Raw genomic sequence first — 25659 nt, forward strand, 5'->3', positions numbered from 1 at the left:
GAACAACTAAGCCCAAAACTTGGGAAAGCCAGAGCAGACAAGGAAAAGCAATGATGAAGGCCCAGCACCCTCAAGAACCTGGCATCCCATAATTTGAGGTGTCTGAGGAAAGACTTCTAGGAGCTTGTCCTCTGCTGTGGCATGGCTGGTGTTTCCCTGGGCAGCAGCAACAACCATGCATGCTGAGCACAGAGAAGGATTTCCTGTCATGCAGCAACACCAGATAGATGCAAATTCATGAGCTGACACAAAGAGCTTCAGTTGAATCTGTGTCACCTTCTTTATGTCATCTTCCTTATAAGAGTGAGAGCAAAGTATGGAATCTTTCTCAGGGTGTCTGCCTAGAGACTCTCTAAGACACTTATTTAAGAGAAGCTCCTTGGGATTTGAGACTCCCCTGCTTGGAGGATGACAGCCGGTGTCCACCCTGCCAGGACTCGTATCTGAAGTCCCCAGAAGCCAAGGGACTTCACACCCTGTGTGAGGGTGCTGACATATCAGCTCTCCCTTATGTATATTCTGATTTTACATTTAAGTAACCAGGCAATTGAGATTACAGGTTTCATCCGAGGCAAGGCATGACATGTCCCTGGGTTCCAAGAAGAAAAACGCTCCTCCTGAGCATACAAGCAATATTTTGAAGACTTTCTTATTTTACAGGGATCTAAAAACAGAGAAGGACTTACCAAAATAGTGCAATTCCATTCACGTACAGACCAACTAATTTATGTCTTAGTCTCCTTGTATTTTTTATTTTTAAACAGCTGGTTAATTTGAGCAGGCTGAAGGAGCAAAAATGATTTTTGAATCATCTGTCACAAGAAAATTAATGACAATCCAGCCCCCTCTGACAGAGCTGTCATAATTCTAGACATACCATAAAAAAAATAATCTGCGGCCATGCTCTGTTTGAAAAGCCATCTGTTTGCTCTGAAAAACTGGCTATGAGCAAAATCCACCTAAAAAAAAAATGTCAGCAAAATTGTGTCAACACCTTAACAAACTAAATACTGGATAGAAGATGGAGTAAACTTTAATGCTTGAGTCAGCCTTCATAAATCAGTCATTGTGATCATCTCCCTGCACAGAACAATCCTCTTTGCCCTTACAAACAAAGCATCTATCTTCCAGACAAAGAGAGATCATGACAGTCCACTTCAGCATCTATCTGTCTGTCTGTCTGTCTATCTATCTCCCTTTTGCTATTGACATTATCAGCCTTCTTGAAAAAAAATATTTGTGAGAAAGGTTAAGCTTAGCATTTGGCAGAACACTAAATTAAGCCAGAAGAGATTAGTTGAGCGTTCTACTTGAAAAACTGACCCAGGGGCCCATTTTTGTTTAGTTAAGGAACGTTAAATATCAGCTTTCATGTACCTAACTCCAACTAACTGTGGAGCCTCAGTACTTATTAACATTACAGTACAAATAATGCTGCCTGTCAACCAAGTGTAAGATTATAAACCTTTACTTTGACAGGTTAATTCTACTTAGAAAACAAGGATAATCTGACAGGGCTTTGAATATTGTTCAGTTTCAGCAACAACCCATGAAAGGCTTTAAGAAGCATAAGTAGTTGTAGACTGCAACAGCCACAGAAGGGACAAATTCCATATGCTGAGTTTTTATTTTTGGTTTGGTTTTTTTGCCAAATCAAACTCCTAAATTTTTATGAGTCAAGACGACAGCTCATTGTATTCAACAATAATCCAGACTCTGAGGTTGAGGAAATGAGAGAAGGAGGTGGGTTAGGCAAATGGCATAATTTTGTGTTCATTCCAAAATATTGTGGGAAGGTTTTTTATATGTTGCATGTATATTTCTACATAAATACAGAGATATATTAATATACATAAATAAATAATTACTGTTTCTATTCCTATGCTTTCTAGGAAACACCCTGCAACATGTAGGCCATGACACCCTGCTAGTTCTGGGTACCCACCAGTACTGGGCACCCCAACTACTACACAGGCAGGACCTGAAGCCTCTGTGCTGGCAGCTGCCCACACCAGCATCGGGGCTGCAGGAGAACCCTGAAGGCCTGTACAGAATTGAAGTGCACCAACAGGTTGCCCCACACAAATGCCTTGCTTTATTCGCAGTGAAGTGGAAAATCCCATGCTGAGCAATAGGGCCTTCCTGGAGTTCAAAACAGCTCATGTTTTCAGGGAGGCTGAAACAGTGGCTGCAAAGGCCATTTTGTAATCTGCTGCTTGCTAAAGCAGACAGTTGCTTATCTCCTGGCAGACACATTCTCTGACAGCACATTATGGGAGCTTTCCTCTCCACTCCTCAAGGGCTGAGTAAACAAACAATAAATAACAGAGGTCTTACTGCCCATGCCACATCACACTCATGGTATGACTGTTATTTTAAAACTTTTTTCAAATAAACAAGCTCTTACAGTATTATTTAATCACAAAATAAAATCTCCAGTGACCACCAGTGGTTGGCTGTAAAAGCCAGATAGGGCCAAACATAATTTCAAACACTGTGTAGCTCCACATTTCAGAGGTAACACAGGTAAGGTAAAGGCACCAACAGTCTGTGCCAAGGGCCCTTGAAAGCAGAAGTGCTGCAGAGATGCTGTGATACTCTGTGAGCATGTGGCAATTACTGCAAGGGGTGCATTTTCAAAGTGTCATAATGGGACTTTAATTGTGTCTAATATGAATAAGAAGGCACATGATTAAATGATGGCACATGGCTTTGAAAATGTCATCCTTAGGAGGAAATAATGAAATTATTAGACTGCTGTGTTAAACTTATTACAAGAAGTGATTATTTTCCATGCCTCCTTCACAGTTAAATGTGGGAACAATTTATGTGAATTTGATTACACTACATCCACATTTCAGAACTGAGTACCCTAAAACCATACAAAGTATTTCTCAATCATTGCAGATTTCTAAAACCCACCCTTTTCATTATTACTGTGTATAGTTTGTCAAGAGCTTTGCTTTATTCTCTATTGTAGAGATCACAGTGCACATGTTGGCATGAAAAATTACTGTACACTAAGATTATACAAAGTGTACAATCAATTCTCACACACTGAAAAAGAAAGGATTGTAAAAATGAGTTACCCTACAGGAAAAGCAGGGGCCAAACATTACTTGCCAATTTATTTTTAGCCCTGGCATAGCAGAAATTAACTTCCTGCCAGGAAAATTAAAAAGCCACAAATACAAAAGAGGGCACAAGAAGTGCCACTGGTGTTTCACTTAAGGTGTAGGGTTTGGAGGTAGCTTCCCACATACAAATTCTAAACCAAATACAAGAGCTTGTTCCTACCTGGCTGAAAGCAGCCACAGCTTTGCTACCATGTAAGTCAAACGATCCAACCAAGTCCTCGCTGGGGCCTGAGTCACTGTGCTTCACAGTATTGGCTAGTAATTAGCTCAAGCATCAAACTGAGCATCTCGTTTTGGTGTATCAGTGTGTTACTCACAACCTTCTCTCCCATTTCCTAAAGCAGAGTCTAGCAAAAATTTGCATGAAGGAAACAGCTGAAAATTAATTATATCACATAGAGAACATATCTAAAATGTAAGAAAATTAAAATAGCCATCCAAGGAAAGGCAGCCATCACTATATGAAGCAAGTAAGAGCAGGAAAGAGAAATTATTGTGCAACGGATTGTTGTGTGTATCTTTGACACAGGGTTATGTGATAAAAACAGGGTGAACATGAGTTTTTAGTTGAGCATTAAATTTGAATCAAAGGTTGTGCCAAGCAACGAGGTCAGAAGCTCTAGGACTGACCTGCTCAACACATCACAGCCAGCAGCTGGGACATCCAGCACAGCAAGGATGAGGAAGCAGACAGAGGGGAGGAGTAGGAAGAGTTAACAGGAACAATTTCCTAGTATCTCTGTATCTAACCCATATTACCCTCACTTCATCCTTTCTTCATTTGTTTCATGACCCAGCCATACAGATGCTGGCTCCAGGCTTTCCTGCCTGTCTCTTGTTACACAATAGGCTGAGCAGGTTCAGAGACCTGAAAGAAACTCAAGCTCATTTCCCCAGGAAAAACACCAGGAGAGCAGAACCAGCCTCAGTTACACTGTGTGTCCCAACTGTTTTATTTCTTATGCAGGGGAAAAAAATTCCTGTTAAGAGTCAGAAATTAAACCACACCTGCAAGCAGCAGTGGCAGCCTCAAGGGCAGCCAACTTGCCATGGTACAGATCTCTAAGGTGATTCATTTTGGCCAGCAGCCTCCTGCCCAGCAAGCACCTTTCTTAAGGACAACTGCTGGGTGAACAGCCAAGTGATAACCATCTCCCCAGATACCACTCAAAAAGCACCTGAAATACGCCAAGTGGTTGATAAAATTCACACAGCAACTCCAAAGCAGCCTGGTCAGGAGCAACCTGTACAAAAGCAGAAGGGGCTCTCAGTAGTTCAAGGAAAAAATAGGTAGGAATCTGGATTCCTGTCTCTCCACAGAGCTCATTTGGCTTGTCCTGAACACTCAGCAGGTTCCAGCACATTAATCCAGTCCTCTTCCAGCACAGATCTCTGCAGCCATAGTAGCTGTTCAGATACCATAGCAAAGGAACACAGAAGAGGTTAATAAAAATGAATAAATCATTACAATAGTAGGAATTGGAATGGTCCTAACTTGTAATACAGATCAAATCTTCACTTTTGGCTCTACTGTGATTCCTCATGGTGGCCAGGGGCTGGACTACTTGGTTAACACACCCAATGGTTTTGTGACTGCAGATGAGTACTCTGATGCAGGGACAGAGCCTGAGACTAAAATTGTAACTGTGGAGTATTAAGAGCAATATCCAGGTTATCTGAAAACCATATCCATCTGATTTTGGCTACTTATATTTAAAATCCCCAACTAGACCAAACAAGCAGTTGTTCATTGTTGGGCCATCCCGTGCACACCCCAAAACTTTAAAACTGATTTCATTTGCCATTGGGTCTCACCCCAAAGGCCTGCATTGGAGAGGATGATTAAAAACAGGGATCTACACAGATGTTCTGCATTAGCCTGGCTAGTTTTCTAGGAGGACAGTGACAGTTCATTGTGCAGCCAATAGGTCAATCCCAGAGCACAAGGCAGTGATGTGAGCAGCTGGGAAGAGGGAACACCATCTGCCTCTGCCAGTATTGGCACTCCTTTTAAAAATGCCCACAGCATTTTTCACCTCTTTTTCCAGCTGTTGGAAAGGCACAACTAAAATCTAAATGGTTGTGCTGGATACTGAGAGACAGCCCCCTCGACACCTCACTGGGCAAGGCTCCTGGTTTATTATAAAACTGCCAGCCCACCACTTGTATATTCTGAAGTCGTGTGACACAGCCAAACACAGACCTTGAGGGCAGCCTGAGAGGTGGAAATTAACAAAACACTTCCGTTGTACAAGTAGAACCTCAAAAACAGTAATGCAATTACCAAATAAACAAATATTTAGAAAACTTTCTGATTCTGCTGCTGGCCCTGCCAGCATGAGTGCACCACTGCCTTGTACGGCCATGGCAACTTTGGAAAGACGGTCTGTATTTGTGATCCTCTTACAGGATTTGCCTAATGAAATAAAGGCAAAGGACATACATGGCCAGTTGGCTCTCTGAAGCACAGTCAAGTGCCCTCCCAAAACCTACTGGCCCTGGACCAAAGCCTGAGAATGAATTAATGTTGAGCATTTGCCTGAAAGCCTAAGAGGCAAAGCACTCATGCTGTAGCATTCCCTATTGATCTTTTAACAGAGCTCTCCACTGAAATCCACGGGGTCTTGAAAATCGACTGCACTGTATGGCTACTAATCTATTCCTTTATGCAGGCATTTTATGTAAAAGAAAAGGTGGGCTTTTTTTTTTTTTTTTTTTAAATGCCTCTTGCTTCTCTCTCATCTGGGCGTTTAAATTAAATTAGCATCTATCAGGCTGTCAAAAGCAGTGAATGTGAACACTGACTGCCTGTAACTGTGTTGCAGCAGGAATTTGCTTTCAGAAAAATTGCCATTATAGCCATGTGCTGAGCAGTTCAGCTGCTTGTGTGTCTCTCAGGCACTACATCTAGCAGACAGTTTGCAAGCACAGCCACAAACATACAGACTCTTGCTGTCAACCCCTCCACACTAGGAGCCTGCCTTTTTTCTGGTGTTAAGTTTGCAATCAAAGGGTTGGCTGGGAGCCCAGGACTGCACAATCAATACTATGTAAACCCCACATTATTGAAGAAATTGGGGCATTATGTTTGATACATGAGATGGAAATCAGAAATAAATGCCTGGACATACAGCTTTGAGTCCTCCTTTGGTCACAAAACCCAATTCCTCACATGTACCAGCACCATCTGGTAACTCCAGTGAAGTCCAGAGAGTCCCAGAAAAACAAAACAAGGGGAAGAAAAATGAGGCAGAAAGGGCAGAGTTTTTGTGAGTAAAATGACCAGCTGCAGGAAGAGATACATTTTGCAGCTAAAAAAACACCTGTGCAAAGCAACCCCTGACAAAACACTTGGCTGGGGTTAGCTGGCACCCCTCACCCCCCTGCCACCCTCCATACTGACTCACAGGCTGGAGCCACATACAGTCAGTGTCAAAATCATGTCCTTCTTCGTAAGTGTTGACAGCAAAATGTCCATTCACTTCATCAGAAGCTGGAAAGGCTTTACTGACCATCCCAGAGCTGATTCTGCTTTGACTGAAGACAACAGGCATCCATGTGGTTTTGGGGTTTTTTAATTTGGTTTTCCAGTGGGTTTTTTGGGCAGGACAGAGGGAAGTGCTACATCATACGTGGCACAAATACTTACTGGTCTCCTTAGACCACTGCTTAGGGCAATAGCTAAAAAAAAAAACAAATCCCAAACAACCTGCATCTGTCCTTAATGCTGATAATCTAATAAAATGAAATAAAGTAATTAAGATGAAATTAAATTATGCTAGTGAGAGTGCAGCATTTCTCGACAGGTAACAGATCATACTCATGCAGTGCTTATTCCTGAATACAACTCCTTTCTCTTCTCATCTCTGAGTAACTGCTTGGCACAAACACTAATTTCTCTAGCAACTATATGGTTTGCAAATGCGTGCTGTGGTGGCAGCTGGCAAACATTCCCAGCTGACTGGGGCACAGGAATGTGCAGAAACCACCTGTGCTCTCCATTCCTACTCCCCCAGAGGCAGCATGACACCCCTCTGGTTTGGCTGCTCTCCTTGCTTCAACAAGGTGCTGTGGGCCCTCAGTTCCTCACCGGTTCACAAGTAGCACAGACCACAAACAACTTTATGCTGAAGCCCTCCTAGTGCAGATGTGAAATTGAGTACAAACAGGGGTGGGTACGGTTATTTCTGTAAGCACCACACTGACTCAGCAGACAGAGATCTACTGAAACAAAGTGACTGGGAGGAGAGAAGAAAATTGGAAAGGGTCAGAAATGGGCATGGCTGGACATGAGAACTCTGCAGTAAGGATGTGAATGGATGCAAACAGAGTGAGCCAAGCACAAAAGTAAGTGGTGCAGGGTGGGGACCATACTATTCATTTACACATTCATTGCCCCAAAATGTCAATGAGGGAAACTGAATAAGCATGATTTCCAACTCATTACAATGCCATGCCACAGAAAATAATACTTTTCAGCAAAATTGAACTCAATTTTTAAGCCTGATACAGAGGGCTGTAGTGATACCTCCACAGTTACTGCTAAGAATTTGAGAGGATTCATTTAGACTACCCAGCTTCAGATCACCGAGCCATTCTCTGAAGGAAACCATCCTTCTCCTGGTGCTGCTGACAGCCTCCAGTCCCAGCCCTTCATACCAGGCTGCTATTTTAGGCCCCTCAGGCTGAGCTGTGCAGCTTCCACCACCTCTGTCACTGCTTGAAAATGTAAACAACAAAAAAAATAAGGTGCTTTTTCAGATCCTTCCTGTGTCTCACCACCTCCCTGCTGCCAGGTACAGCAGCATGGGCAGGTCACTGGTGCGCTGGAGCAGGAGCCCAGGTGACACAGAGTGAGAGCACTACAGAGCACTTAATGGCAATTATTGTCACTCCCTGCTCTATCACTTCAGAGCATCCACAGCATATCAGCAAGGCTCCTCCTGCCATTACGAGACTCATCTGTAACACAGGAGGCTTTACAGGCCTTTTTAACAAACTGTTATGCTCTCTCACATAGACAGCCTACCTGACATAAGCAATGCCATCTTTTTCTTTTTGTGATCTAAAAATAAACAGCAGCTGCCAACTGCAACAGAATCCTTGGTTTTGTCTCAGCTTTTTTCCCCAAATGGTTCCCACCTGTACCTGGGGAAATGACCTTTAGCTCCTGCAGGGTTTGTCACCTTGCACTCGATTTCATCTGATCCAGGCAAAAGATTACTGTAGCTGTCAAGGATACAACATACAAGATTGTAGTTTACTAGTCTGTTGTTTATACAGTAAAGCTTACTTCCCTACCCACCAGCACTAGGGCCTCCAATTTCCTTAGCTCCCTGCAAGTTTTTGGGAACACATGCCACTTTTAGGGTTTGTGGGATCTACCAGGATTGCTGCAGAAAGAATGCCTGGCCTCGGTGAACACCTACAAGTTCCATTTAATGCAGTTTGTGGCTTTCAACCAACTGTAAAAGCCCTCCCTGTGGGTCCATATTGACAATAATCATATATGTTAACACAGAACTCTGCTCTGCAGCCCCCTACTGCTGGTGGATCCACACTACAGAAATGATCAATACTACCACCGAGTTAAATAGCATTTTGTTTCTTTAACTGCAGTCCTCGGAATATGTTAGCAGTGTGGATGAACATTTTCCCTTTTCTGTGTCAGGGGGCAGTAATGGAAGCTGGAGTGGCACAATGACATGGGGAAGGTCATCCCAGCAAAGTGCTGCTTGCTGGATTCATAGTTCAGCTCCCCTCACTCCTGTAACTCAGGCAAGTGTAGAAATCCAAGGTCATTATGCACAAGCAATCCCATTATGCACATCCTGACACGTGGCAAGAGGAGTTTGATGGAGGAAAACGGCAGCTTTCATCACCTCTTGAACTCCCCCAGGGAATTAGCTTCACTGAGATACCCATTCCCCGCAGGGAGTGGGCTTTTGTAGATGCTGGCACGTAATTCACATAACAAAAAGGGCAGTCAACTTCACATCATTTATAAGCACTTGGAAACGATACATAATCTGCTGACAGTAGCTGTAAAGAGCTCAAAATATACCACAAAGGTAATTTTTAGAAGACATTAAACCTCTTGGCACACACAAACGCTTACACTGAAACGTAACTGCTTCAGGCTAGCACCAGTTTACAGCTCCCAGAGAATGGCACAATTCAGATTTAGCAATAAGCAAACGTTGGAGAAAAAAACAATGTACAAGCACTCCTCTCTTAACGTCCTCTCCCCAGGTGCAAATCTGTACCCCAGATCTCCCTGATACTCAACAGCCCTACAGAAATTCAGTAACGATTGCAGATGGAGGCTTCAGGCAGTGCTCCCTCTTGTTCCCCCTATGGACCACCTAGAAACTGAGCCCTTTGCTCAGACACATGCTCCTTTGTACAACAGCAATGCACACAGGCTGCTGGGAGGAGAAGCTGCCCAGAGGCACAAAGACCCACATCTAAAATAAACAGGGAATTTAACAGTTTAGGAACACTTTGGGTAAAAAACCTTCCAGAACCTGTGGGTTACCCTAAATTTGGCAGGACACTGAACTGATACACAAGATCCAAGTCTGGAGAAAAACAAAGGGAGTTTACCAGCATTTTATTAGCCCTGAAGCAATAATGGTTCCACCATGCCTTTTTCAGGACACATGAGGTGGGTTCAAAATGGCATTCAATAGTTTAAAGCACGAGGAAGACAAAAACCTGGTAGGGACAATGAGCATCATCTGTATGGGGGCCAGAAGCAGCAATGTGTGCTAGCTGAGGAGGGATGAGATGAGCACAGCAGAAGCAATTTATAGGTTGTAAAGTTAATTTGCTAAATAATTGAGGTTAAAATACAACTGAAACCATTTAAAAACATAACGTGTCTTTTCAATAATAAACATGCAACTGTATCTCTCTTCTCATATATTCAGTGACATCAGGAATCCTCCAAGTTGTATAAAGCAATAACTAGAGTTTTCTAAACAATACTTAAGTCTTTGAGTCCAAGAAAAACCATCCATTTTATGTGTCTCAGTACATGAAGAATACCACTCTGCTTAGCCGACCTCCCTGAAATACCACAAACAGTGAATGTCAGAGAGCAAAGAAAAAGATAATTGAGGTCTTCGGTGTCATGAATAATCATCCAGTTAAGGTACCATGGGACACTGCCAACCTGGGAAGGAAAAGGTCTCTCTAAGCCCCTCATCAACTAGTGCCTGGTGCAGGGACAGGAGCACTGCCCAGTGCACAAGCCCAGAGGTGAGAAGGACCCTGAGAAGAGGCTGCAGCCCTTCCAACACAATGCCTAGCTGGCAGGGCTGCCAGCTCAGCCTGGGCTATGATACCATCCTTCACACTTCACAGAGGCAGCTGCTCATTTTCTTTCTTTCTTTGCTGGTACAGCCATTGACAGATAAAAGCAAGAAATTGTGTGAATTTCTGCTGAAACTCATACTTTTGTTACAGCCCTTTTAATTCCTCTGAATGAGGTCATGTTGTCAGACTGGCATAAACAAGATTCCCAACTTCCACATCTTCCAGGCTGTGTTAATTAACTCCACTGCCAGGTATGGCAGTTTTTGATATCTGTGTCTCAGATGAAAGTCACCATTGCAGGGGAGAGGATGGTGGCAGAATTTGCTGAAGCTCCTATGCCAATTGCAGTTCCTGCCTTCCCTGTCTCCTCCTCCAAAGGATGGGAGATGACACTGATCCAGATTTTACACACATACAATCTTCCTTTTGTAGGGAACCACCTACAGACCTTATTTCATTGCCATCTTTTTTTACCAGCCACCTCAGTACTACCCATTTTCCAGCTGAATTCTGCTCAGGTGCACATACATGGAGGAGTAGCTCCTTTTCCTTAGAAGACAAGTTCCCTCAAAACATTTGTAATCCTACCTGATTTTTCAAATAACCCACTCATATGTGATAATCTTGTTACTACTCAGAGCAGCATTCAGAGAACAAACATCGTATTCACACATCATTACCTGAACGTTATTAATTGCTCTTCCAGCTACACAGTCTTTGAACTGGATGACCCACACCCACAAGAGTAGCTGGCCTTCACACCCAGCTGCTGAAATCCCTGCTAGGTTGGTAGAGAAGACAGACAATAGCAGACCAGCTCGGGCTGTGATGGACTCTGCCCCACCAGCTGGAGCACAGCAGTGCCACATCCCACATAGCTACCCCTTGATCCCACATAGGGATCCCCAAGGTACCTGGGTCCCCTGGACAGCAGATGTCACCATGAAGAACACCACAGCCTCATTCCAAGCATCTTCCATGCTAAAGATTTGAGCAGCGCTTAGATCCACAGTGGCTACATATTCAATTTGCTGCTGCTCTGGGGCAGAAGGAAGAACTACGAAGCCTCTCACAGGTCCTTCCAATCTGTTTTTTTATGTACCCAAATAGCTGTTAAAGGCTGTAGAAAAGTAAAAAAAATGGTGCATGCTCCTTGAATAAATAGAAACTATTAACTGGGCTTCGTCTAGTGGGTGCCATGCAAGGTAAGGAGGTGAGTCCTGCTCCTCAAAAGCATCAGGTGCACACAGATCCCTCTGCCTGCATGGTTAAACACTGACTTTGCCTGATCCAAATGTCCGGACAATTGCTTCTTGCCAGTCAGTGAAAAACTCCTGCTGTGACATTATTGGACAAAAACCCAGAAATAACTTACTAATGCAGGACAAAATCTCTCCTCTTTGCCAAGCCATCCTGAGACTCAATGCCCTAACACATCTCTTCACAGTATCATGAAGGAGCAAGAGCTGTGAACTCTGGTCATCACTGCTCTCACTTCCCCCACCAGCCCCTGCTTTAGCCAGCATTTGGTTCTTGTAGATTGAAGACTGTCTGGGTGGCCTTCATATATATTTTAAACACACGTGAGTATTTAATTTGTTCTAAACCCAATTCCCATATTGAAATTTTCCTTGGCCAGGAAAACAGAGACCTTGTCAGAAACACCATGAGGTCTTCAAAATCTCACAGGGAGCAGCCAGGTTCCCAGAGAAGCCATGCTGTACTTCGAGACCACTTACTACATCCTCCCCAGAGCAAAGCCTGGCAGGGAGGCTGACAGCCAAAAGGAACAGGATATTCCAGTTGATTAACTGAGAGACTGGGATTACATGCCTTTTACCCTGATACACATGTCGAAGTAACTTGAGAAGTTTCCATCACCAGATACAACTGACAAAATCCACCAAGTCTAAGTGACTTTTAAAGAGCTCTGGCTCCTGCCTTTGGGCCTGGGCAAGAAAGGCAAAAGGCAGCACTGTGACCAGTGTGGGGGAGAGTGAGGGGCATTTACCAACTGAATAAGCAGAGAACAGCACCTTGCTATGTGTCCGAAGGACATGCCTAACATCATTACATGTTTTTGTTCTGTTGGTTTACAAAATACACTGACCAAAACAGCTTTGCATGTGAATCACACACTTCTACCTCCTTATCTTGTAACTCAATATCATTTAAAAGACTCTAAATCCGCCTAACCCAGAAAAATCTGGAAACACCTCCCAGTAAATGGACAAGCCCTGTGGCATGGTCTGAGGGCCAGGAGCATAGGCTTTGCTCTCCAAACTAGCACCAAAGCTGGGATGCGCTCCCATGTTGCTCCTCTGGACTTCTCACACCCCAATAAGGAACAACCTCTCCTTCCTCACCTTTTACTTCACTTTTAAATAAACTGCTGGTTGGCATTTGCAACGATAAATGATGTTGACCTTGCTGGAACTTTCCCCCCTCTTCAGCACTCTCTCAGAAAGCTAGCAGTCTCATGTTATTTTTTTCTTTTTTCTCCTTCAGTTAACATCTAAGACATCAACCTGATCTAGTAATTATGTGAACTATTAAAGCAGCTCTGTGTTTCTCACATTTTAAAATCTGGCACTCTATCACAGACCAATAGGCTCAGCCAATCTCAGCTGCAGCTGAGCTAGTCTCACAGTGAGGCAGCAGATCCTTCACCAGTAGCCAGGGCACAGTCTAGAGAGGTTAAAAAGTTAGAAGCACCACTCTCAACTGCATCAACAAAGGAAATGTGGGGACAAGACAGCAGGAGAGACACTTAGCCTCACCAGAAAAAGAGCCTTTGGGATAACCACCTTCAAAACATACTTATCTAGGGACATCTGGAGATGAAGATACATGGAATAATGTGAGCCCAGTATTTAAAGGCAAGCACAAAGTCTCCATACCACATAAACCACTGCTGCCCTGCTGCTCTTGCTATCACCATCACAAGACAACAGCCAATCACAAGAATTAGTTGCTAAGACACCATGTCTTATATTTCATCTATTTTTGCAGTTTCACAAATTGAGCACCGATGTGCTGATATCCACAGAGATATGCTGGGGGAAGAGGCACCTAAGATTTAAGGAATTTGGCAGGGGCAGGGGAAGTCTAACTGACAGAGGGTGAGAAATATATGGTATACGGAATGCAGCAGCTTTACAGGGGCTCATGAATTCACTGTGCTCCTCCTTAAGATCTACATAGTGTAAATTGTTGTGCAAATCCTTTGGAAGCAATTATATGATATCTGGTAGAATATATTGTTACCATTGTGCTTAATCACATTAAATGTCCCCAAGATACTGCCATGCTGTCCACTTTTGCCCACTCTGCTGCATGCTAAGCTGTAGTGCTGGCCTAACTACAGGAAAAAGGGCTGATGTGAAAAAGCCCAAATAAATGGTATAGAGTTCTGTGGAGTGAGTATCCATTAAAAACACTTAGACAGTGCACTATAGTAATCCTTACATGAAGACTGAGAATGGACCCAGTTCTTCCAAAGATCAGCAGCAACTCTGTGTGGTACCATTGTGTACAAGGTGGTTTAGGATAACAATCACAGCGCAATATGTTTTTCTTCCTTAAGAAAACTGATACCTTGTATTGATGCTAAATAAGGATATGGCCTTGACATGTACATCTTTCAGAAATATGGCTTTTTATCTTTCCAAGTAGCCTTAAAATGCACATTTGGGGCTCAGCTACCCAACTGAGAGGTCTGGATGCTGCAGGTCTCCCAAGCAGGTGAAGGTTAATTATCACAAATGATGATGATGAAGAAACAGATCACTTGTGGACATGATTCTCTGAAAGTGCTATTTGTGCACTGTTTTGCTGCATAAACCCACTTACACCAGAGTTAATACTGATCATGACTACATAATAAAATCGTGGATTTCTCCCCCAAAGAGTAAACTGTGTTAGCAATTTAATAATTGTATGCCTTCTGCATTCTGCAGTCTCTCTTTAAACATCTAATCAGCATTAATTTAAATGCAGGATAATTAGCAGATACACTCACGGAAGGGTGCTGAAGTGATCCATGAAAATTTAACTGCTTGATGTATTGCAGCACACACTAACAGCTGGAGTCCTAGTAAGACAGAACACACTTAGGGCAGCAGAAGCAAAATCTTTATCGTGAGCAGCAAAAAAGATTAAAAAAAACATTAACTCAATTTCAGAGTTTAAAATATTTGCATGTTTTCCCCCTCAGTAGAGGACCAAAACAGTAAATGCCACTTTGCCTTCCCATGTTTTGTCTATAAATAAGCCACTCTGTTGGTATATTAACTAGCTAGGTATTTACCATCAATATACAGGCAAATATTTGGTGGCATTTTTCCTAGACTTTTTGTGTGCTGATCCACCAAAGCACAGATAGCCCAGCAAAAAAAACCTCTGCAGAGTTAAAAAAAAAACATGTCCACATGATAGCAAAATATCTGAACCACAGCCAACACACTCAAACTTTGCTTGGCTTAATTGCCAGACTCTTTGGACACAGGCAGATCCCAAGTTCTTAGTCAAATTAAACACACCCTTGTAGTCCATGACACTACATGTGCCAGCAAGGACTTTGTTTTTTGTCTCAGCAAGGAGGGCAGTTTTGCAGGCTACAACTCTTTTTTTCCCCAAATATTCTCACCAACTCATAAAGCAGTTACTAAATCAGTGACTTGTACATGTGGCAGATGCTGAGTTACTGGAAAAGACCTGGGACAAGATCTCACGGACAGAGCGGGCGGAAGGGCCCCAGGACAGGCAGGAGCAGGGAGAGCTGGGAGCAGCCCCGGGGTTGGCTCTGCACACACACCACCCCAGACTACGTGAGGGTTTGTGACCTGGAAGCCCTCTGGTGCTCTGCAGCAGCGCCAAGGGCAAGCTGGGATGTCCAGGGGGACTCAAGGGGACTCATTAGCTCAAGGCCAGAACAAGCCCACACCCCCACATGAACCTCTTCACTCTGTGAAAATCACCTATTTTAAAACAAGAAATACCTCATGAAAATTAATTGTGAATGTCTGTGGCAAAGGAGAGGGTCAGACCAGAAGGTTATGTTGGTTGAGCTGAGCAGTTTTGCATGCCTGTTAGGATGAAAAAAACAGTTCCTAACACCATTGTCCCTGTGAGGTGGTAAACACAAGACTTAATTTGCTACCTTTGCATTTTACTGGCACTTCATTAAATACAGAAAGGAAAATGGGCACAGAGATGGTGGTGCATGGAAATACAAACTAAAGACTAAATTTGGGATCATAACCATTCCTGTAAAGTCACTGTGAGAACATGATTCTTCTGTCTAAAGTACTTACATTGTGTCTCTCAGTACTACTGACTGCAAGCCTGACAGTATTTTATATGACATGGGACCAAATAGGAAGATGTGACATTTTAAAAATATGCCTGAATGTCAAAGCTGACATGTTAGTTTGTCACCAAGCTATAACATTCCTATTCTTACTAACATTTTTATGTTCTGGCAAACAGTTTGCCCTTCTAGTGGATATGACTCATGTATAATTGAGTTTATATAAACTAAGGAAGAAAATGACACATTATTTTGATTCATTCTCATTAGGTACCACTTAAAAGTACCCCAGGGCATTTTTAAACATGAAGAATGCCCACAACTATGGTTTTTATAAAATATACTTTAATCTTGCACTCTATAACTATGTAATTATTTTGCCAGTAGCAATTTCTTATGCATCCCCTCTTTGTATTCAAAGCTTACCTATTGCAATGAGTATTTGTAAAGAAATACATCCATTAAATATGCCTTGGTTTCACTAGCCTAGGAAAAGACTATTAATCACATGGCAGGCACAAACACAACATAATACCTGCTATTGCTCACAGGCACCTCACACTGACTGTTGCTGCATGATGTAATTGCCTCCAACAACCCCAAGCACACAAAGAGGCTTTCTCTCTTCACTGCTCTGCCAGTCTCTCACCTCACCTACCATAAAGCAGCTGATGCATTTGTGAGATATTCCAGGCTGTTTTTTCTTTTCTTACATCACTATACCAACTTCTAGTGAAATCCGTTTGTAGTGACCATCCTGAGACTAGATGCGCAGAGGATGTAAATGCATTGAGTGGGGCAGGGTTGTTGGTCTCACCAAATCCTCCTGAGGAGCTCTCACCAGAACACAGGGGAGAGTTAGTGCCAAATGTGAGATGCAGCTGTAACCAGCAATTAGGTTTGTTATGGCCAGGGTCACTGAAATACAGTGTTCTTTAAGGATAACAAATAGTTGAAAAACAAGAATGACTGACGGTCTCCTATCAGACACCTGTGGTAAAAGCACATTCCCAGTTGTGCAGTGCCATTGCTGAGTTGGATATTAGTCAGAATGATAAGGTATTTCATGTGCATTTATACCTGTGGGTAGCTGCCACAAACTCTGTTAATATTGTAAGAAAGGTAAAAAAGAAGTAGTGAGTTAGCAATGAAACATGGCAATTATTCCTTGACCTTGTTTTAAATGCTTTTCAGTATGTTGACACTGCACATCTTGTGCTAGGCAGCAATTATTTTCCATGGGAAATGTTTCTCTGATACCCTGCTTGTACCTTCATTAATCACAGGTCACCTTCAGAAGTCTGAACTTCTAATTTGACAAACATCTAAAAATGTAAAAGTTGAGTAACCCTGACCATGTTTAGAGTCATTCTGAGCATTAAGCATTTGTTTTACCTACCACAGGTATTCAGATTAATGTTAGAACTACCTAGTGCTTTTTTTTGTCTGTGTGTGTGTGCTCTTTAGCTACTTGTCTCAATTATGCTGTGTGGAAAAGGTCAGTCCCTTCCATCACGCTCAAATTGGTTGCCCTCTCTCCTCATCAGAGGCCTGGTTAACGGAGCCCACACTGACTGTTACTTTCCCTCTCTCTCATGGTCAATCAAGGTATGCAAAGCATCACAGGTGCTCCCCAGGTCTTCTCTAACCCTTCTCTACTACCAGTGGCCTCACCCACCTATTTTTGCCCCTCAGCATCTTCAATTCCCCCCCCTTTTTCCCTCTTCTGCTCAGGATGTGTTAGTGCTCTTTCTACCTCCATAGTGCTTAAGCATTCATCTCCTACTTCTGTTGAACATTACATTGAGGTATATATTTGATGAGGAACTTTATAAAAAATTCCCTCTTACCAGCCAGCCCACCCTGGGATGCCAGGGAAGGGGAAGGCACTGGGGGATCACAAGCAGATGCTGTCAGATGGGGAAATCTTATTAATGGGAATTGGAGGGAGGCAGCAGCAGGGTGAGAGCAAAGAGAAATCAAAGTGTGATCTATCCAAGCAAGGTGGGAAATGAGTCTGTGAAAGAAGGCATGAGCTGAATGCTAACAACCTGAAGGCTTGGCTCAGGTCCTCTCCTTGCCGTCTGCTGTGGCAGCACCAGATCCTCTTCTCATCTTTGGTTGTCCCTGGTAACTTCAAGCAGGCTCAGACATCCAGCTATTGTGGCAATTGGTGGCTGGTCGGTAGCAAACCAGCAGCTAAAGCCCAGTGAGTAACGTGCTCACTGTGCAGCACGTCCCTGCACAGCCAGGAGGGAAGTATTGTCACCCCTCCTCCCTTTAGCTGTTTGGAAAATGCTCCCATTTTAAAACAAAACCCTGATATTTCTGCAGGATATACAATATTTCGTGGTTTTTTCATGGCACTCCCCCAGCACCATCCCTTCCCAAAGAGATGCTCTAGCCCTCATTTTACAAAACAAGTGTCTGCGAGGCAGTGACCCCTGACAGGTCACATTCACATTCAGCAGGTTTGGGGCAGAACAAACAGCCAAAACCAGGTCCTTGGGCATATAGACCCAAGCTCTTCCCTCTTTTGTTCAGATAAACTCCCTTTGACAGCTTCCAAACCAGAGATATAATTATATATATTAGATAAATCTTAATAATTAGGGGTAATTGAAACATCCCGTTAAAACAAAATGTTGCTTCAGTAAGACAGTGCAGACAGATCAGTGCAGACCAAAGGTTTGCCTAGAGAGTTAACAGCAGACACAAGGTGGTGTTCACTTCTGTGCTTACCTTCAGCACTGTGATATTCCATGCAAAACTCTCAATGGCTTTGCTTAATTTTCTTCCTTTCAAACCTTCCTTTGTTCCGAGGTTATGAAGCTCTTCATGGAATTCCATTCCTAAAAATACAGATTGCTATGTCACCCAGTGCACGACTGACTTCCCCTATTAAATGTTCATGAGCATTTTCAGTCTTGCAGTTAGTACTTCCTACACCTCTTTTTGTGTTTTTTTTTTTTCTTCTCTCCTGTGATGACTGCATCCTGGAAAGCACCTTCCAGAATAAAGGTCATGTGCAGCCTTGTGGTTGTGCTTCCACCTTCATATGTAACTCTCCTTCTCCAGTGCTGGGGTCTCACAGGGGCACACCCACACAAACACTTCTCTAGTGCTTCTGCTTGCTGTCTGCCTTGCTGGCAATATTGTGACAAATAGCAATCGCCTGTCACTCTCCTTCAGTGGATGATGTTGTACTTTGGAAGGCAGCCTGACAGACATGGAAGATACCTGTTCAGCACAGCAAATACAGACTCAAATGCAGAGCTGCTCATTCATCTTTAACACAGCCATACAAAAAAGCCCTTCACAACAATAAATTATGTCAGAAACACACACTGCTAATCACAGGATTTCTATTTCTGCAGGGTGGAGAACTGAGACTTCCAACCACAGCCCTGGGAATTGTTACGTTGTTTCATTGCCAGTTTCTACTCAAATGTCTGCAAATCTGTTGCTGGATACAAGAATTCAGGAAAATCCAGGAGCAGATTAAAACCCTCAACGAGTCCAAATTAGCCCATCAATACCACAAGATCTGCACAGCATATGCAAACATTTCTCTGAGTCTGGTGCGGATTAAGAGACAAAATGGAGAGAGAGCTGCTTGTGTTCCCTTAATTTGTACCTTACAAAGCCAAATTGGCACTAACTCGCTCCAAAACGCCTGGAGCCTATCCTGGCTGAATAAACCAAGTTCCATCTCTAGCTGTTTCATAGCTTTCCTTTCCTTAACATGTTAAGGCAAATGTCACTCTCAAATTCGAGCTCCATTGACATGACATGAAAGAGAAGCCCATAGGAAGAACACCTGCATGGAGCAGACCCAGAGGCTGCTCAGTGGGTTGCTGAGGGAGTCAGTCCTGCGACAGCCCGAGGCAGGATTGCACTTGGCATTGCTGGCCCAAAGTGCTCCTGGAAGACTAACAATAGGTTTCCTTTCACAATGCACTGACTCCAGGAGCTCCATAACACTGAGGCAGTTCAACCTCACACAATGCACTATTCCTCTACTGTTTATCTTCCAAAACTTCGCCCACAAGTTTTGCCTGTCTGGGGTAACACAGCTCCTGCAGCACTTCCTTTGGGAAACAGTCTGAATAATTGCCCCCTGAGCAAGATTCCCTTGCAGGTGCACCACATGCCAACTGACTTACACAGTAAGTGAAATAAAACCTTCAAATTACTTGCTTTGTCCTGAAAAAAAAAAAAAAGACTAAAGGTGCTCAGCTCCACTTGCCTTTATGCAACATCGTTTTTGTTATCTTTCCCTCTGGATCTCACTTCCCCACCTGTAACTTGGAGACATGCTGCCCTGGAGAGAGGGAGCCACAGACATTTGTTAGGCTGCAGGAAGGAACAATCACTGAAAACACTGAGCAGTTTGATCTCCCAGGCTGCTGCTGACCACTGTGCATTGTGCTGAGACTGTCCAACAAAACCAGCCACCCAAGAAGCTTCTCTAGGGCAGTGGGCAGGACCACATGGCACAGGAAGCCTGGACCAAAACAGGCTGTGCTGTGAAGCAGAGGTCTGGTGGGAACAAAAGTCCAAGGGGAGCAGGACTGAGGTGATATGAAGTGCAACGTTACAGGCAATTGTACCTCTGACACCTCTTCATTTTGAGTGCTTCATCTTGCCATGTTGAAAATGCTATTTGAACAATTTTCCTGGATAACATTTGCATAAACTAACTGGCAATTGAGTATAGTAATGGATCCTCTCTCTCCTGGTCCTTTCCTCTGTCGAAATCCCGAGGCTTCAGAAGAGTACTTCATATCTCTCCAGCCTTCTTTTCAGTCAGAAGTGATATTTTAAGGCTAACAAAGCAAACCAAATGAAAATACAAGAAGATACAGCAAAGAGAATTAACTTGAGAAATTAATCTTTTTGCTGGGGGAAGGAATGAGAAGGGAACTGCATGAAACTCTGGATATCCACGTAGTGGCCCCCTCAGCAGAAAGCTGGCTGAGGGTCTACACAACCTAGTGTAACATATGGGTCTTAAATTATACCAGCTAGAAAGACCCCAGTGCTGCATCTTCCTGTCACTGTCCCATCCCTTAACCCTCTGCACCTGATGAAGGCTTTGGTTTGAGGATGTTTATGCTGTTTATGCAGATACACAGAAGTCAAGGCATGAGACAAGATGAGACCCATGAAATCCAGCCAGACATAGCTGCTTGCCATTCCTCCCTTTGATACCACACAGCCAGCATAGGTTTGGAGTTCTGAATTTCAAAGAGCAAGGACTAGGTTCCACTCTGCTTCTGCATCACATGAAAATAAATTAAATGCTATTGTTGAAACAGTTTCCAAATTTCCCTTAATTAAAAAGATGAATTTAAGGGTTTGCTACAGAACATCAGTTTTGTTCATTATTTACATTTAATTAAAGTCCATGTTTGTATCCTGTGTCACTTGACAAATAAAAAAATACCTATAAGAAACAAAAGTATTTATGATTGTTGTGGTCCAAGAAGATGATGCCCAAGAAGACAAATTTTATGCAGTAGCAAGTGTTTGCATTACTGATCCCAAGGCTTGCTACAGGTTAGGAAAGGTGTGGCTGTACAACTAAATTAACTGAAAACAGATGTAATTTCTGCAGTGTAAACACCTCTTAGAAATACACTGCATGTATTTATTCAGCATGGGTTTGATACGTGAAAAGTGATGGATTTAGTTGTAGAGGATTACCACCACCAAATTTGGACTCCTATCTCTCTAGCAGGGCTTATTCTTATGTGTCAGTGGAAACTACAGGAAACAGGTCCCAGTTCAGGGTCCAGATGCTGTCCTGAACAAGTGAGGAATTGGGGTTTGCACGAATGAGCTGAAGAATTGTGAATCACAGACACTTCAGTGATTTCTATCATTCTGAAAAAGGGGACCTGCAGCAGAGCAGACAGCACGCAGGTGGCCACTTATGAAACTACCTCCCTTTCTACTGAAACACACAAGACAGAGTCCAAGCTCAGATAAAGATGCCCAGTACCACACACCAGCAACTCATGATCTACCGTAAGCCCACTGAAGAGTGGTTTGTGTCCATATACCTGATGTACATAATGCATAGACATCCAGATTCACTGTGATACAGGGAATTATATTGTCACAACTTTCCAAAATTTAAAATAAACCCAAAACGCAAAAATAAGTAAAGGTAGGGAAGAGAGCTTGGTCCTGTGGGTTTGAAAAACCTCTTCCCCCCTTTGTGTTTAAGGAAACAATTGTGGTAGAAAATGGAGCTGAATAAAGGCAGATCTTCTCACTCCTTTTTAATTGAATGCCTTTCTGTTAATTTGACTGATCTGAGTGCTGGCAGACATTTCAGAACTGAAGAGCAACTGCAGAAACAGCTTTCAAGGTGAAAGCTGATAATCTTTCCCTGATCCAACACCTACATTGCTACTGGAGGACAAGCCTTCAGGAGGGTGGAGTCTGCCTAGGGAAGACCAGGATGCTTACTTAAATACCAGGTGAAAGATGGTGCATTATAAGTATAAGTATATACAAACTATACAAGTATATTACAAACTATAAGTAAATTATGGCACATTTCTCATCTTCCATCCAAACTGCACAATAAAGAAGGATTACCTGCTTTCTGGCACTGAACAATCTTGTCATGAGTGATGTCTGCTGTCTCAATGAGGACCCTGCTCTCTTGAATCATCTGTCAGAAAATAAACAGAAAAAAAGCAGCATTACTAGGGTTTCCTGCCACATCCAGACCACAGAAAAGTATAGAGATTCACACTTAAAAATAGCTCTGCTCTGCAAGCAACACTATAAAGATTGGATCATTCCTTCATATCAGGGCTCCCAGATCTATATCAAGATACGTGACAGTTGCTCAGAAAATGTTTTGCTCCTGAAGTTAAAGAACAGCTGTTTTACTTCAGTGAGACACCACTGCAAAAAATGTGAAAGAAATACAAGTGATTTCAGAAGAATCAGCATCAGCGCACAAACCAAATTCATTCTACACGACACTAAGCCCTTTCTGATTAGTATCTTTTTTCAAACAAAGGAAGCATAGTCCTTGGCACAAGTGGCTACCAAAAGTGCTACCAAGTCATTAATAGTTCTGATTTCAAAAGGTACTTAAGCCTCTGCTGAACTTTATGCACTACAGCAGTTAGGACAGCTACAGAACTTCTTGACTTTTTCTTTGAAGAAATTCAGATCCAAATCCTATCCTATCCTCAACATTTCTGTTGAACTTTAATAGAAAACAAAAACAAAAGAGGCAGGCAGTTTCAAAAAGCCTGCCTATAAGTTTCAAGATCTATCCATACTTACATATCTTTCTAGCGGAGCCCATTAAGAGCAAACAGATGAATTGGCCATTAAGTGACAAGTTTCCTGAACCACCCTTCTTGCAACTGTTACTCTCCTTCAGTGCTAATAAACCTTCCCAACCCTCCAGAAGCCCAGGCAGTCAAGCAAATTGTTCCAGTGCTACGTTCTCTGAAATCACAGAAGGTGGCACATAAATCTGTTACAGAAGGCAAGAACAGGCTGCATAACAAACCATGCCTGAAAATCATCTCACTCTCCTGGGATATAGACCACAAGTCCCCATCAAACACAAGCAGCATCAAAGGGGTGCCAATTAGGAATGAAGCAAACTGAGTCCTGCCTAATGTATCATCCTGAAATTACTGAAGCCACTTGAAAGCTTTGCCAAAATGCTACAACTGCTAAAAGCCTTCCTCCTTTCAAGTATTCTAAATAGGAAAACACAACCGGTAGGTTTCAACTATTTCAGTGGAAGATTATATAAAGTATACAAATTAACACTTGCAAATTAGCATATCTTATTGTTTTAATTAGATAGAAGGGAGGAAAGATGCTTCTACTTGTCAGACCCGAACTTTGAAATTCTGGAGAAATTCAGATCCAAATTTTGCTCCTCATGCCATCATAATTTCAAATTTAAACCTATTAAGACAGGCTTCAAGTAGTAAAAATACTTATGCCTTTGCTTTGATATAAACAAGAGCATGAGAAAAAATTCATTACCAGCTTCAGGGGCAGAGAGAAAAAGGCCTGACAACTGCAGAGTGCAAAACTGTTTTTTAACAGAACATGCCCAGTGGAAATGCCTGAGATTCTAATGACTTTCAATAGTATCCTTCACCTTTCACTCTTATCACTTGCTTTTTTGTGCATCATGTGGATTTTTTTCCTCTTTTATACTTCTGCTTGTCATTGAGAAAGAAATTAAAAATTCTATCTACCCTCTGGCTTTTCAGTACCACAGCGTATAACCATTTTGTATTGGAGGAGCTGTTCAGCCACCAACTACAAATGCCACAGTTGGTCTGAGCAGTAAAGAGAACAGGAATCCCCCCAAAAACCTGCAAGTCACTACAGAGGCAGCCAGAGGCCAAACACATGTCCTGCACAGGCAGATACAGGGCCTGTGAGCCAGTGCCTGGTCCAGCCAGGCACTGCCAGCATCTCCATGGCTACTATGCCCCAGGCACCCATCACCCTGGGCTTGCCCCCCATGGGTCTGTGCCTGAATTTCCTACCCACCAGGAAGGATTTGCCCAGCAAACTCAATGCATCTAAGCCGGGACAGTACATCCAAAGTGCCCAACTCACCTGCGCTCAGGTCTCTAAAGTAGAACTTGTGAGAGTTTTAAAATATATATATACACTCACATACAAATACATATATACATAAAACCACAGAAAATCATCCTATCATGCGCAAAAACCCCAAGCTTCAGAATAATGCAATTTGGTAATTTAAGTCTGAGCGTATCTTCCTCCAACTACTCAACCCACTTCCAGGAGATTCTGGCCAGTTCTAGAATTCTCAGGCATGAAGGTATTACATTCATTTTTTAAGAGAAAAGTGGCAATAGGATGTCAATTTTCCCTCACTGCAGAGTAGGTAGAGCAGCCCTCTGCTCCTTTGATGCTGACATCAAAGTCTCACCATGCTCAGCTCAGCAAGAACAAGCAGAATTTAACCTGTTCCTGTTCTTCCTGCTTGGCAGTAACCTTGACAAAAATAAGCAGCTTTTGTCCCATGACAGATCCTGAGAGTGGATTCAGAGCTCCTCAGCTCAGTGAGTGGGATTAGGGGATGCCTTTAGTGTACCATCTGGCATCCCCTCTTCCCAGGTTCCTCTAGGAAATAATGCAGTAGGTAGAAATAACACAGCCTGGGCCATTATATATGATTTTGGCCAGCCTATGGTCTTTGCCACCGGTGATGACACAGTGTGCAGTATCTGGTATCTCTGATGTGACAAGCCAAACTTTGCTCCCAATAAGAACTGCGTGTGCAGTTCTGGCACAAGATCCTGCTTCCTAAAGCTGCAGTTAAACATTGTAACAGGCTAGTGCAAGGACAAGGCCTGGGAACTCTCTTGGAAAAAACAGAGACTGACGCATACAGATAAAAGTACAGCAGACAATTGCTACCCAGGAATAAAATTACAGCACAGGGTGTGAGGTTGTTTGGTTTGGCTTTTTTTTATTTAAAATTTTGTCTCTCATATGTTTTCACTTACACACAAGACAGCACCTTGAAGAATATTTACTAAATAAACATTGTAAAGGTCACCTAAAAAGCTAAGTTACTAGTAACTGTTTACTGGAATTAACAGTCTGTCAGTATTCAATCTAATGCAGGTAAAAGCAGGTGAGAGCCTGAGCTAGAGACCGGTGCCTTCTCACACATCCTTTCACGCTGGACACCAGACAGCAGGCAGCAATTTTGGCAGGGCTCCTGGCTGCAGTGGAGGATGCTGGCCAGGGATGCAGCATGTTGGGTATAGACACCTTCACTTGGTCCCCTCTGCCAGCCCTAGAATACTTTGCAACCATGGCTCTGCTCATCCACAGCTCCCACTT

At 43.0% G+C, this 25659-nt stretch overlaps 1 protein-coding gene across 2 annotated transcripts in view; it reads right to left on the reverse strand.

The window, feature by feature from the left end:
* The window catches only part of PLCL1 (phospholipase C like 1 (inactive)), a 190015-nt gene that overhangs the window by 3769 nt on the left and 160587 nt on the right, over nucleotides 1-25659 (reverse strand). For both annotated transcript variants that reach the window (XM_051623427.1, XM_051623426.1), the window contains exons 4-5: nucleotides 22381-22456; nucleotides 18511-18620 (exon numbers count right to left, since the gene is read on the reverse strand). In XM_051623427.1, the coding sequence (XP_051479387.1) occupies nucleotides 18511-18620; nucleotides 22381-22456 (186 nt within the window). The remainder of the gene's footprint in view (nucleotides 1-18510; nucleotides 18621-22380; nucleotides 22457-25659) is intronic.

Source organism: Apus apus, chromosome 6 (genome assembly GCF_020740795.1).
Source record: "Apus apus isolate bApuApu2 chromosome 6, bApuApu2.pri.cur, whole genome shotgun sequence".
Classification (NCBI taxonomy): Eukaryota; Metazoa; Chordata; class Aves; order Apodiformes; family Apodidae; genus Apus; species Apus apus.